The sequence below is a fragment of the Citrus clementina genome, unplaced genomic scaffold (genome assembly GCF_000493195.1).
Source record: "Citrus clementina cultivar Clemenules unplaced genomic scaffold, Citrus_clementina_v1.0 scaffold_3, whole genome shotgun sequence".
NCBI classification, from domain to species: domain Eukaryota; kingdom Viridiplantae; phylum Streptophyta; class Magnoliopsida; order Sapindales; family Rutaceae; genus Citrus; species Citrus x clementina.
Window position 1 is genome coordinate 24,835,554 of NW_006262339.1, and position 15,328 is coordinate 24,850,881.

General features: G+C 31.2%; 2 protein-coding genes across 2 annotated transcripts; one reads left to right on the forward strand and one right to left on the reverse strand.

Annotated features, from left to right (window-relative positions):
- The first annotated feature begins 139 nt into the window (after positions 1 to 139).
- On the forward strand, positions 140 to 2,731 carry LOC18050198 (aminoacyl tRNA synthase complex-interacting multifunctional protein 1). The gene is made up of 2 exons (XM_006441904.2): positions 140 to 1,068; positions 2,181 to 2,731. The coding sequence occupies exons 1-2, from the start codon at positions 403 to 405 to the stop codon at positions 2,322 to 2,324; spliced, it is 810 nt and encodes a 269-aa protein (XP_006441967.1). The 5' UTR covers positions 140 to 402; the 3' UTR covers positions 2,325 to 2,731.
- On the reverse strand, positions 2,655 to 7,529 carry LOC18050199 (methylenetetrahydrofolate reductase 2). The gene is made up of 11 exons (XM_006441906.2): positions 6,947 to 7,529; positions 5,704 to 5,764; positions 5,521 to 5,603; positions 5,182 to 5,355; positions 4,911 to 5,084; positions 4,721 to 4,821; positions 4,508 to 4,619; positions 3,987 to 4,067; positions 3,714 to 3,891; positions 3,171 to 3,505; positions 2,655 to 3,053 (listed from the first exon to the last, which is right to left on the reverse strand). The coding sequence occupies exons 1-11, from the start codon at positions 7,346 to 7,348 to the stop codon at positions 2,970 to 2,972; spliced, it is 1,785 nt and encodes a 594-aa protein (XP_006441969.1). The 5' UTR covers positions 7,349 to 7,529; the 3' UTR covers positions 2,655 to 2,969.
- Positions 7,530 to 15,328: the final 7,799 nt, after the last annotated feature.

Genomic DNA, 15,328 nt, shown 5'->3' on the forward strand with positions numbered 1-15,328 from the left:
CAGGTTTTTAACGAATCTATTAAGTCACATGTGTATTTCTAGTTGCAACTATTTCACTACTATCTTTCTAACTAATTTGTGACGAACAACTGAACAAGGCTTCGGGTTATGAACATAAATATCACTTCCATACCAATCGAAACAAAGCCTGCTTTATTGTTGAGGTACCGGTTGGAATCGTCGCATAATAATTGAGCCTCAAGTTATTATAATTCACAAGATAACTTTAAAAAATCGCATTACTTCCAATAGATCCCAAGCTTGATTCATAAGCCGGAGTGGCAATCTTAATTAAGCACGTCATCCACAGGCGGAGCCCATAAGGCCATAACTACCGAGATTGCATTTGAGCAAAAGTCATCACCGTTTCTGACTGAACTTATAGCTACGGCAACGACGACAATGGCTGTTACTGTTAGCGCCAGCATTTTGAAAAGCAGCAGTGCTCGCGTGCACATGCTTCTTTCCTCCTTCTCTCCTGCTGCTTCTTTCAGAACTCCTCCTCAACTTCCCCTTTTGCGCTCATCACCAATAACAACCATCACAAGAACTGACAGAGCCCTCCTCCTCCTCCGCCCTCATCATCCCAAAACGTCATCGTTTTGCACGTCTCCAATCACCAACGCCAACGCAGAAACCACCACCACATCTGAATCACTGCCACGACCAGCAGTGGAGGACAATAGTGTGAACGTAAAGGATGCAGCTAACATGCTCGACATAAGGGTTGGGAGAATAATCAAAGCGTGGAGACACGAGGAGGCGGACTCCCTTTACGTTGAGGAAGTTGACGTGGGCGAGGCTGAGCCGAGGATTATATGCAGTGGGCTTGTTAAGTACGTTCCCCTTGATTTTTTGCAGGATAGGAGTGTTGTCGTGCTTGCTAATTTGAAGCCCAGGAACATGAGAGGTGTTAAGTCTAATGGTATGCTCTTGGCTGCCTCCGATGCTGCACATGAAAATGTTGAGCTTCTTGAGCCTCCTCAAGGTTCTGTCCCTGGTGAAAGGATCTGGTTTGGCTCCCAAGAGGATAAAGAAAATCAACCTGCTCCTGCCTCGCCCAATCAGGTTTTGGTCAACTTCTCTGCAATGAAGCATTCTTTTCTATTATTAGTTTAAACATTGCGTCAATAGAAAAGAAACTGAATTCCTGGAGATTTTATTTTTATCAGTGGAACCAACTAGCACCTGTTAGCGACATTATCGTTGAGAATTGATTTTGGGCTGAGTATATAAAGCTCAGGCATAACTCTGCATGACTCTAGAGCTAGCTTTTGAGTATGTGTTATTCCCATAAGCTTATATATGATATTATATAGCTAAACTCATGCATGTTCTTACCACGTGAGAAGAACTAGGTAAATAAAAACTTGTCTGCATGTGAAGGAATGTTAGGGACATTATGCAAGTAACAAGGGTCTGGCAAAAAGACTAGCTTGCATGAAACGTGATGTTAGTGATATTATCCACAGGACAAGGACTAGGCAACAAGTTTAGCTAATGTGTGATTGGTTGTTAGGGTAGGGACATTTTCCACTTGAAATCAATTGAAGCATTCTAATTGTGGGTGATATTGTCTTTGCATGCCCATAATTATATTGTTCATACCAATGGAAACTTTCTTTGACATACATTCCTCTAGTCTTATAATCCTATATGTGAATGTCTTGCCTTTTTAACTCTTTTTGCTCCATTGGTTAGAAGCACATGAGAGTTTTTGTCAAATTTTTGTTGTTTCATACCCTTGCGGCCTCAAGGATGAATGAAGTGTGTACCAATTTCATTTTATAGACTAGGAAATTTCAGGTTACTTTGACTTATGAAAGTGGAATCTCAGTATTGTAACTAGCATATACTGTTCCACAAGATAAACCTCTTACATGAAAGTCAAGACTATTTTTTTAGACACTAATCTTTTTGTCAATTATATTGGACGTTGGAACCACATTATGTTATGTTAAATGCCTGTGGGACTCTGGTTTTCACATTGCAATAATTTGTGTCTTGCCTCGTTAAACAGAAAAAAGATTGGCATATGAGTAGAGATGATTGGCCACAGGGTGCATTATTTTATGTGTATTGAGATTTGAGAGTTTAATGTTTTTGTCATTTTTTTTTAATCACGTAGCAGATGATTCTGTTAGAGTTGCTTTTCATTCTCCTAGTTATATGTTTTGCAGGTTCAGAAGAAAAAGATTTGGGAATTGGTTCAGCCTCATCTCAAGACAGATGCTTCTTTGGTTGCTATGCTTGGAGAGCATTTAATGCAGACTTCTGCTGGTGCGGTGATGAGCAGATCTCTGAAGAATGCAAATATCTCTTAAACCAACTAGGAACTTGTTTCCACTCGGTCTTGTACGGCTCCCTGGTACCCCGAACTCCTGGGTTCCATATGATGTTTTTTCTTTCTTTTTTTTGAATTTCAGACAGAAGGGATCCAGCCTTAATTTTAGGTTGCTCCAATTCTAAGCAAACATTTTTTTCACCGTCATCATCATACATGATTGTGTTGGCTTAGTTGTAGATTTTGCTTCAATTCCTGATATTTATATATGGGCTCTACATGGAATCAGAGTACTCAGCAAAACACTCAAAAGCCACACTATGCCTCACACTAAAAGCACATATTATCTACTACTGCACATTTTCCGAAAGGCAGAAAAACAAACTCACTTTATTGGAATTAAATATATTTAGGTAACGCTACAATTTTCAGATTGCAACTTCCATTGACAAATAATTAGGAGCGATTCAATAGAATGAAAGCTGCCAATTTAATTTGCATGGAGCATCAGGGAGGTATCAAAATCCCTATCATCTTATTAATACAATCAGTAAGCTTGTAATTTTGGATAAATTTCAATTGAAATTAACTTGAGAGAAGGCAACACTTCAAATGGCTTCAGTGAGGGTACAAGATGACCATTGATGAAATCAGGTTGTAATTCCATGGAGTACAGCAGCTTAACCTAGAGATCGGCAAAAACAGTAAAAAGATCCCCATTGATGTAATCATTATCCACCAAGCTGACCAAATAATAGCTGCTCTGCACCTGCAAGTTTAACAAGAGATTTACGGTTACTGAAATGAATCCTAGTCTCAATTGCTGCAAAAGTGACTCTTTAGTGAATAAGAAGAGATTCTGCAAATATTAATAGAGAGAGCCAACCTCTTCGAGCAATTTTCTTGATGAGTCTCCCTCGGGGTACAATGAAGCCCATGATCTTGACCAAATTTCGAATGCCTCATCCTTCCACACCTTGAAGCTGGCAGGGTCAACAACAGTCGGTTGGATAATCTCCTTGGCTGGGAAGACCCCCCAAGTTACGGCATTCACATCAGTTTGATTAACATTGGCTTTCCAGTTCCCTTCTTTGTTGACAGCCATGAAGGTTATGAATGGAAGAACTTTGCTTTTGTCAACAAGTGCAGTCAACTTCTCTGGTGAGCAGAAAAACTCTAGATATGCTTTCTGATAAACATATCCTCCTGGCCCACCCCAACCTGCAAACACACGAGTCAAAGATGTTAATAAAGTCCTCTCATGATGGAACATGGAACATTTGGCAAACTAAAAGCTATAGTCAATTCACTTCTAACTCAAGTCTCACCAAAGTGTAAAAAGTCACAGAAAAATTCAAGATTGACAGGATATATCAATGTGTCACTCCTTTTTAATACCCTAACATTCATTCAAAAATTTTCTACTTACCAACAGAAGATGAATCGGATCTTTCACCATTGACTGCCGGCTGGCTGTTGATAGTGAGGAAACCTTTCACATTGATCTTTCCAAGCTGTTCATTTATGATTTTGGTCTCTGGCTGAAGCCCGTCTAACTCTGACCAAGGACTGCTTCTCAATTTCCCAAGGCAGTAATTCTTAAATTTCTGATAAGCAACAATTCCATCGGAAATATATTAACATTTGTAGTTGTAATTATTTGATTAGGAAGAAAAGAATGCATCTCAGATGGAAACTTTACTTCATAGATATCTTCAACACTTTTCAAGGGGACAGCCCATTCTTCATGAAGTTTCTTGTCACGTGAACGGGGCCGCATAAACTGTTAAAAAAAAAACATGTCTAGGGTCATGCATGGCGAATTGCAATGTTTGATAGAGATAACAACAGGAAGAATGACTCTCAACTCAGTAGCAGTTCGAAGCAATAATTCAGCATAACAAACAAATGAAGATAACAAAGACTTCTAGCCATATCTGTTTTGCATCTCTGTTAAGTATAGTTTTCAATTATCACTGAAAAGTTCATCTCTAGGGTCATGCATGGCATATTGCAATGTTCGACGGAGATAACACGAGGGAGAGTGCCTCTCAACTATGTAGCAGTTCAAAAGCATTAATAAACAAACGAAGATAACATAGACTACTTGCAATATTCGATTCGAATTTCAGTTAAGCATTAGTTTCCAATATCGCTGAAAAGTTTTAGAATTTAACATAACAATTGGAAAAACAAGATACAAAGTTCAATTATCATGTGTACCTGATGATCAGATAAAGCACCATATGATGGGTTACGAGAATCACCCCATCGTCCACGTGGATACTGGTCCCAACCAACTGTCCTTGATAAGTAGCTCTTTGGACGATTAGCCCTACAATCATATCAATAATCAGGTTATAGAAAACCACATTGCACTTTTAATAATCAACTGAATACTGGTCCAAATGTTACATTTTCATTTCTATTTCATACCAAAATATTGGACGAACATCTTCCTTAACGCGGAAAACATTAGTAGGGGGTCTCCAGGGTAAGGATCTGGAAATTTTGGACTCTTCAATCAAACCAAGATTCTGCAAATGTATGTCTATCATTAGGAACACCAAGCTTTAGTGATAAGTACTAATCACAAACAACACCATAACAATCCCAATAAGGATACCAATAATATAGCTAATGCAGATTTCTCCATGTTTAGAGTATAAAGATGCACAGTCTTAATCCCATGAGCTAAAATTTTCTTGCACATTTCAGCTCCAAGGTGAATTCCATAGGCTTTAACAGCTTCTTCATTGTCCTTTATAGGCTCCAAGGCAGCAGTAATCTCAGCTGGTATCTAAAAAACATGTCATTAAATTCCAACCTAATGTTAATATAAACAGCAGAACCACCAAACCATGTTAACATAATGTTATTTGCAGTTAACAACATACCTTTGTTTTGCAAAAGCCAGTCATGCGCAAGAAACCCTTATAGTTATTAATGGGCATAATTCCAGGAACAATGGGGCAGGTAATTCCAATTTGGCGACAGTCATTCACAAACTTAAGAAACATGTCAGTATCATAGAATAGTTGAGTGATAATTAGATCTGCACCAGCATCCACCTACAAAATAAGTTGACCATCAGCACAAGCCATCCGTTGTTATATTAATGACAAACAACATAAATCACCAATTTTCTATTTTCATCAGCTGTTAATTAAGATTTTAATGTTTTGATCACGCAAAGTATACGACAAAGCATTACAAGAAATACACATTAGAGAGACCTTTTTCTTCAGATAAAGAAGATCACTTTGATATGATTCATTACTGGCCACGCCATCAGGTCCAATGGTATCCGGATGTCCCTCTGAGCATAAATGTAAACAAAAATCACTACTATGGAAACAAAAAAAAAAGTACTCCTTCATCACTACTACAACAACAAAAGTAAAGAAAATAATAAATACCTGGGTAACCAGCAACAGTGATGCCAAAGTAATCACCATAAGCAGACCTAATATGTTTCACCTGCAACAACCCTCACTCATATTAACACACATCAAAACATTATGCATTACTAGCAAAAGATTGCTAATCCAAACAACTCGGCCACGAGTTCAGACAAACTTTCAGTATTCTCAACACAAATCATATATATTTAGTCCATTCTACAGGATATGTGAGCACTATTTACTTGCTCGTGAACAAAAACTCACATACATTTATATATATGACAAAGCAATTCTCTGGTACCATTTTAATCAACAGAGGACTCATATTTTAAATAATATAATTTACCAAAAAAATTATCATTAATTATTTTCAGATTTACTGTTTCCAAATTATGTTTTCAAACTCAAAACATCTGAAAAACAACATAACCCGCGCCCTGCTTCTTCAGTGAAGTAATACTACATACAAGTGACATGACCGATAATTGCTAATTTAGTCCCTGCCATTTGAGCCAATCCAATTACCCAATTAGTACATTAATTATCAAAAATTACCCAAAACACCAGTTGTCCTTCCGGAGCCAGAGCAATCGGATCTAAATTTTCAAGGATGAAATATTGTTTCTATATGATATAACTTGAAATTCAAACAAATTTGACATCCAACGCGTGAAAATAATTAAGTTAATTCAAACAGAAAAAAAATACAACAAGGATCTTTCAGAGTAATTTTAAATATTAGAGAGACAAACCATGTAATTGGCTCAAACTATAGGGACTAAAGTAACATTTACTAGTGACAGGACATATCTTACTCTAATTTTTCTTTCTCACCATTGTAATCATCATCTTCCTTTTGAATTTGTTTTTAAAATACAGAGACTAGCTGAATAATTAGTTCAAATTGTAGACAACAAAATTAACATTTAACCATAATATGGCATCTCTGAACTCTCATATCTTTTCCATTTTCACTTTTGTAATCATCTTCTTCAGTTAACTACACTTTTTAATCATCATTTACAGTTTGATAGGTGAAAATAGATTTTAACGAAAACGTATATACAACAGGCATATTTTTAAGTAGTTTTTAAAAATATAGAGACTTACTGAATAATTAGTTTAAACTATAGGGACTAAATTAGCATTCGACCATAATACGGCATTCTGAACCCTCATAACTTTTTCTTTCATTTTCACTGTTCTAATCAAATCAGAATGAGCGTGTTTACCACCAAGTAGTGCTACGATTACTTACGAGATCAAGAGCGCAGGCGAAGCCACCCTGGATCTGAACGAACTTATCCTGACCGTGAGGAGGATCGCCGCGAAGAGCGAGAACGTTCTGGATGCCGTTGGACTTAATAGTCTGAAGAGCGTGATCGATCTTCTCGACGGGCATGTTCGTGCACGTCAAATGCATCATCGTCTCGACGCATATCGTGTTCTGCATCCTGTTCGCGATGTCGAGCGTGAGATCGGCCGTGGAGCCACCCGCCCCCCAAGTGATGTCGCAGAATGCCGGGTTGTGGGCCACCATACGGTCCATCCGCTCGAACAAGTTCTCGACGCCATCTTCCGTCTTCGGCGGGAAGAATTCGAAGGAGAAGACGACCTTGTCGGAAGCTACTTTCTCTTGAATCTTGTCTATTACCTTCATTTTTGGTTCGGAGAGTAGCTACTGCTGCCACCGACAGGTCGTTTACGAGTGAGTTGTCGGTTGAGTTCAGATCTGCGAGGGTGATTTATGAAAAAGAAAAATGGAAAGAATGGATGCGAGATGAAAGTGAAAGAGAGTGGGTGTGTGAGGTGGGGTGAGGGTGTGGGACAGTGCTTTTAACATGGGCTTGTTTCTGTTTTATAATGGTTTTCAGGCGCACCTAACAACCCCGATTCCTGGAGACGAGGATATCAATTCCTACGTCAGTAACGTTACCCCTCATCGCCATTCGTAATTTAATTTAAATAATATAGTAATATGCCAACATTTCCAAAAAATATATATATACACACACACCAAAAATTCTAATATTTAAGTTACAAACTTACAACTTTAGTTCTATCTCACTCATTTATTTGATGATTGTTTTTATAATTTGAGAAATTATTTACTTATTATTCAATAGATAAATGTCACGTCAATTAAGACTGAACTTAGGTTAAATATTAAAATATTTAACATTACTTTTAATTTATAGAATAATATTGAAGAATTCTAATATTTGTGTGTGTGTGTGTGTGTGTTTTTGGTGTGTTCCTTCTTTCTTTATTGAATAATAAATTTTAAAATTAATAAAATTATTATAATATTATTCAATGAATGAATGACATATTGACTGGTATCTAAATAATATGATACTTAACATTAATGTAGAATTGTGGTCTCAACAATATTTAAGGCGCAATTACGTGACTTTTTCTTATTTTTACAAAAATGTAGAATGTAGTCAATTTTTTTCTCCTAATATAAATTATATAGTGTGATTATTAGATTTTTGGGTTAGTCTCAATAAAATTTTAGAGTATATTTTAAATTTGTGTATTTAGAATCCCTTGGACCCAAAAATAAATAGATAAAGTGGACTTATTACCATCAATTTGGACTGAAACTATATAAGAGTTAAGAAAGGTCAATATTTTTCAATTGTTACTAGGAATGGTAAGGCTAGGTTGGGAATGCCGTCCACTTCTGACTTGCTTCTTTCTTAATAATGGGGAACAAAGAATTTTCGACTACTTTGGGAAGGAAGGAATTTAGGGCTAGTTTGATTTGTGGTAGTTGACGAAATAAGTTGTTTATACTATACAGATGAAATAAATTGTTGATCGAAAAAGTAATTTTGTGGATGAAATAAAATATATTGTTGTGGTAGGTATGTGTTCGAAAACAATATACATGTGTTTGATAAATTTTATTACAAAAATAATATTTTATCATATAACGACAAAATAAATATAAGTTTAAATTACTTTTAGTCGTATAAAATAGAACTTTTCTAAATTACTAGATAATTTTATAATCTCAATCAAATAATAGTGTTTGTGGATCCTGATTAGGAGCCAATATGGTAAATCTTTAATTCTATAAATTTATTAGATAATAAAATTTCAAAAAGACCTCATTTTCCTATAGGATGCAATTAGCAAATAAATTAATAATTATTTATTTTAAAATAAAATACATATGATACGTCTATGAGGATTTTGTAAAATAATTTTTCAATGTTGCTTGCTTCTTCTTGAAGTTGATTTTGACTTGAATCTCTTCTCTAATTTTCTGTAATGCTAAAAGAAGTTCGGGCATGATATTGTTACTTTGCAGTAAGAAATTTTTCATTGTCATTATCGTATTGCGTGCTTATTTATGCCAAACGGACTATTACAGTAGAACTATTATTTTTAGCTTCTTCCTCTTTATTATTTCTATTACATTCTCAATAATTTAATCATCTCTCAAAGTTACTATTTTCATAAATTACTTATTATGAGCATGATATTATCTTTATAAGTAACAATAATTATTAATTAGGGACGGATGAGGAGCTTCCTAAAATTACGCTTAATTATACACTAATTTTAAGTTTTTAGAATAAAAGATTATCAACAGTCCGGATTTAATAGATTAATTGAGATTAATCTTTTTGATTTTTATCATTAATCCACGCTTTCCCTCTCCTCGCATCCATCTTCTTCCCCAACGTTTTCTAATATCTTCCACTCTCTGTCACCAAGGACGTACCTAGACAATAATTTTAGTTGGGGCACATTCAACTTATAATATAAACCATGAATACAGGTTAATTAATTGACCACGGAGGCATTTTGCATAGTTCAAATAATAATCGCGAGCAAGGATTGAAGTTTAGTGGTGAGATTTCTCATCCCTATCTAAAAATTTTATCTTTTTTTTTAAAAAAAAAATATATACAACACAATTTCAAAATATTCAAATAACAATATATGACACCATAACCATATTATATTATTATTTATTGATAGATTGTTATTAATTACCATTATCCCTTCAAGGTTTTGTGTTTTGAAAACAATATATGATGGTTTCATTACCGATACAATTATATACAATATTTTCATGTATACAACTAAAAAGAAAAAGAAAAAGAGGGAAAAAAAATAGAGAAACTTTATGGTTTCATATTTTTTTAAGTATTACCTAGTTTTGTTAAATTTCTTTTGTCGTCATTTAGGTGTGGCTAATTCATATTTATAGAATCAAAACTAATAAATTTTAGAAATTTGTTTGTTTTAATCAGGGTTAAATTTGAAATTCTTCAAAATTATCTCGGAAATTTTAACAATTTGATACTGAACTGGGGCGTTATCATAAAATCAAAGTAATTACGTACTGGTTTAAAACTTCTCCTCAAATTATTCCAAACCAGGCTGGAACCGTTGCCCCAATTGGTCGCACGCCACCAACATTTTTCTCCTGGTTACCTCCGTTTTTCATCTCCTTTCTTGTTTTTTATTTTGTTATTTTATCTCTCTTAGAATTGGGCGGATTAGAAGATATTGATAGATTTACTTTGAAATTTTATAATTTCAAGATTCAAAGATGTATGGCACGTATTTTAAGTTACAAAAAAAAAAAAAAAAGCAAAAGTCAATTTTTCCCTTGCAATTTCCCTTGATTAAACAGAACATTACCTCCATTAACTCCATTTGTATTGGTCACGTATACACCTGAATTTTTCTTTAATTGCAGTTTCATGGGGGAATAAATTTATATTTATATTTTTTTATTTTTTTATTCAAAGACATTTTCAGTTGGGTAAAACTGCAAGAGGAATCAATTGATGAAAAACAAGATATGAAGAAAAAGAAAGTTAGAAGGAAAATAGATGGGAGAGAGGGAGCGGAAAAAAACATTGAAGAAAGATAATTGTTGGAGAGCAAGCCTCAATAGGGATACTAATAATGTGTCTATTTAGTATGACTTATTTAATTGTTATAACTAATTATTTAATCTCATAAATTTTTAATCAAAATTTTTATTGTTATTTATTTTTTTTTTAGTAGAGCTTTTGAAAATTAAATAAGATATTTTGCCTCTACTAGTAAAAAATTAAATTTTGAGTTTTTAGGAGTACAATCTTATTTTATGTTTTTCATAATATAACTTAAAAAACTTGCATATTAAAGTAATTATGTAATTTTTAATAAAAATTCTTATTGACAACTAAACAACTAAAATATTTTGGGTGAAAGCTCTACTCATAAAAGTTCTACTAACAAAAACTCTATTTAAATAAACTCTACCAGATGGAGCCTTAATTTATAATAAAATTTCATGCCATTAATATATTAAATCCTAACCGTTGATAAGCTTTAAATCTAAAGGCATAGAACTTGTGTAAAATTAAGTGTAATTTTGAGGGATTCTCGATCAATTTCCTTAGAGTTGGACTATTGACACCCCTTGATTAATCTCATAAAACTCCTGTTATATTACAATTACTTTTAAGGACAAAATTAACTAGAATTAAACCATTTATATTTTCTTTCTCTCCTCATTTTTATTTTGCTTACGCAATATAAATTTTTTATTATCATTAAAATAATTTGAATTTAAGAAATAATCCTCTAAGCCAAAACAAAATTCTTGTAATAAACATAACAACTTAATTAAGATACAACATAAAGGAAAATTAAATAAAATAAAATTGTATCCCGTTGCAACTAATTTTTTAAGGATTCTCGAACTAATAGTTGAACCCAATGAACCCAAAATTTATAGGTAAGATAAAATTGTATTAAACCCATGTAATATTCATTATTTTCTAAATATAATGTTTTTCTTACTTTTTCTTTAGAAATTAAATAATAAAAAAGTTTGAAGAGAAGTATATAGATATTAAGATTGAAAGAGTGAGAAAATTATTAGAAACTGAAAATTTTATAAATAAAAAGAGTGTTCATTAAAAAGGGTATTTTTGGTATTAAATGGAATATAATTGAAAAATAGATTTCAATAGTATTCTTGAGGGGTGCTAATAGTCTGACTCATTCCCTTGTTAATTTATCAATAAATTAATCAATTACAAATTTATTGATATAATATTTGCTAAATTAATAGATTTTTCATAGTCTTAAGATTATTAATTTATTGAGGTTCTTCTGTATTAGGATTACTAAAAGAATAAGACATAATTGTCTTTTTATTAAAATATTTAGTTTATATTAAAAAATTTAGAAAGATGCGATGACTTATTAAATATACTGCTTAGAAAAAGCAACTCTTTGTCTACTTTCAAAAACTACTATCAAAATGTAGAAAATTATAAAATAAGTAACTTTAAAAAAATTTACCAAACACCATTTTTGTCAAACCTTATAAAATAAGCAGCTTATATCATTTCAACCCAATCTCAAATGAATCCTCAATTGATCTATTATTGTCTATTTTAGTCTTTTACATTAGATTATATGCATAGTCAAATCAAGACCAATTAACTTTGTAATTCATAAAAAAATAATGATACAACCACAAACTATTGTATACAATTTTTTTTGTACAAATTAATATGGCATCAATTCATTGGTTGAATGAAAATACAAAATAATGAAAATAAATCACGTGGGCCAAAAGATATTTAATTTAACCAATTTTATCATGTCACATCAGTTTGTATAAGATAAGTTTGTATAAAAGTTTATGAGTATATCATTACTAAAAAAAAAAGAGAAAAAGGTCAATTTTTAAGGTCATATCATTACAAATTTAACTAAATAACCTCTAAAGGATTTTTTTTTTTTTTTAATGTAATGATACGACCTTAAAAATTCAAACAAATTTTTGATGATGTAATTTATTTAAAAAGTTGGTCGACGTGGATATGATTCGGAGTGCAAGTAAATCATGCAAATATAAGAGATTTTTATTAGCTATGCGCTAAACAATATTCTCTGTATTAAAAGATCTTCAAAAATTCAAATCACATGAAATAATATTTCTTCAACTTAAACTATCTCAATTCTCAAACATGCTCGATATGATATACCTTATTTTACATGAATATATATTTTGCGTCAAATCTAATCTTGGACTTTATCTTGTAATTTTAAAAAAATTACATCATCAAAATTTTGTTTGAATTTCTCCTTATCAAACCATACAAATCCATTCGTACAACATCGATACAATTTAATTCAATTGGATGTTAATATATTATTAAAAAAAGCATTGCAATAATTAAGAATGAAAATTTGATAATAAACACAAGACTTTTTTTCACCCGTACTTATCCAATTACGTTGTGCTTATCTTCAAACTCAAAAGTATGAATTACAACTCTTGAGTTCTATGTCACTGATGGCAAATTCCATAGTTTAAAAAATTACTTATTTATTATTTAATAGATGAATTTTGGGTATTCCATAGTTTAAAAAATTACTTATTTATTATTTAATAGATTAATTTTGGGTAAAAATTCGTTTAATCTCTATATTTTAAAGCTAATGTCCTTTTAATATTTTATTTTTAAAAGGTAAAAGCTCGTTTAGTCCATATATTTTGAGATTAGTGCTTGTTTAGTCCCTATATTTTTTAAAATGCTTCAAAACACCCATGCCTTTAAATTATTGACACATATGCCGTTACTTTATATTCCTTTTAGCTTACTTTTACAATATTACCCTTTTTGCAATATTGTTTCTTTTTTTGGACATTAATAATAAATAAAATTACCAATTTAACCCCAACAATAAAATAAAAACACAGAAAATATATATTAATCTTTGTCGAAATTATGTCAAAAAAATAAATATTCTAAAAAAATTTAATTACTAATTTTTTGGACATTAATAAAAAAATTAATATATTAACTCCTCGTGGAGTATTCAAAAAAATTAATATTGATTTTTTTGTTGTTTCTATTTTACTTTTTTTGGGTTAAATTGATAATTTGATTTTTCTTGTTATTAATGTCCAATAAAGAAGAAATATTATTGTACGATGGTAATATTATAAAAGTAAGTTAAAAAGAACAAAAAATAACAGTAAGGGTGTCAATATTTAACGGTAAGGATATTTTAAGGTATTTTTAAAAATATAGGGACTAAATAGGTACTAATATCAAAATATAAGGACTAAACTAGATTTTACCCATTTTTAAAAATGCCTCAAAATATATCTGCAGTTAAATTATTAACATCTCTGTTGTTATTTTTTTTTTGCTTGCTTTTACAGTATTACTTTTTTACAATAATGTTGATTCTTTTAGACATTAATAAAAAAATAAATTACTAATTTAATCCCAAAAAAATATATATTAATTTTTATGGAACACTCAGCTAAAGAGTTAATATATTAATTTCTGTCTTAGTGTCCAAAAAAATTGGTAATTTAATTTTTTCTATAGTATTAATTTTTTTGACAAACATAAGCGTTCACAAAAATTAATATATATTATTTTTATTTTATTTTTAAGATTAAATTAGTATTTTATTTTTTTTCATTAATGTCCAAGAAAAAGAAACGTTATTATAAAAGGATAATATTGTAAAAACAAGTCAAGAGGAATAAAAAAAAAATAATGGTAGTGATGTCAACGGTTTAACAATTGAGATGTTTTGAGATACTTTGAACAATATAAGGACTAAGCGGACACTAACCTAAAAATATAAAAATTAAATAAACTTTTACCTAATGAATTTTACATCAATTGAGATTGAACCTAGGACTTAAATGTTAGGATGCTTAGCATTACTGTTAATTTATAGAATAATACAAAGAATTTTAACATTTGTGTCCTTTTTTTATGTCATTCATTCATTATTGAATAATAAAATTTAAAAATATTACTATTATATTATTTAAAAAATGAATGACATATGACTGGTATCTAAATAATATGATACTTAACATTAATGTAGAATTGTGGTCTCAACAATATTTAAGGCGCAATTACGTGACTTTTTCTTATTTTTACAAAAATGTAGAATGTAGTCAATTTTTTTCTCCTAATATAAATTATATAGTGTGATTATTAGATTTTTGGGTTAGTCTCAATAAAATTTTAGAGTATATTTTAAATTTGTGTATTTAGAATCCCTTGGACCCAAAAATAAATAGATAAAGTGGACTTATTACCATCAATTTGGACTGAAACTATATAAGAGTTAAGAAAGGTCAATATTTTTCAATTGTTACTAGGAATGGTAAGGCTAGGTTGGGAATGCCGTCCACTTCTGACTTGCTTCTTTCTTAATAATGGGGAACAAAGAATTTTCGACTACTTTGGGAAGGAAGGAATTTAGGGCTAGTTTGATTTGTGGTAGTTGACGAAATAAGTTGTTTATACTATACAGATGAAATAAATTGTTGATCGAAAAAGTAATTTTGTGGATGAAATAAAATATATTGTTGTGGTAGGTATGTGTTCGAAAACAATATACATGTGTTTGATAAATTTTATTACAAAAATAATATTTTATCATATAACGACAAAATAAATATAAGTTTAAATTACTTTTAGTCGTATAAAATAGAACTTTTCTAAATTACTAGATAATTTTATAATCTCAATCAAATAATAGTGTTTGTGGATCCTGATTAGGAGCCAATATGGTAAATCTTTAATTCTATAAATTTATTAGATAATAAAATTCAAAAAGACGT

What these genes read in the sequence shown, in the direction of transcription:
- LOC18050198 (XM_006441904.2), top strand. Translation starts at nt 403, where the DNA reads ATGGCTGTTACTGTTAGCGCCAGCATTTTGAAAAGCAGCAGTGCTCGC. An exon ending in CTCCTGCCTCGCCCAATCAG is followed by an intron (nt 1,069 to 2,180) that starts GTTTTGGTCAAC and finishes TATGTTTTGCAG; the next exon opens with GTTCAGAAGAAAAAGATTTG.
- LOC18050199 (XM_006441906.2), bottom strand. Translation starts at nt 7,348, where the DNA reads ATGAAGGTAATAGACAAGATTCAAGAGAAAGTAGCTTCCGACAAGGTC. An exon ending in CACTGTTGCTGGTTACCCAG is followed by an intron (nt 5,604 to 5,703) that starts GTATTTATTATT and finishes ATTTATGCTCAG; the next exon opens with AGGGACATCCGGATACCATT. An exon ending in GTGTTGAAGATATCTATGAA is followed by an intron (nt 3,892 to 3,986) that starts GTAAAGTTTCCA and finishes GTTGCTTATCAG; the next exon opens with AAATTTAAGAATTACTGCCT.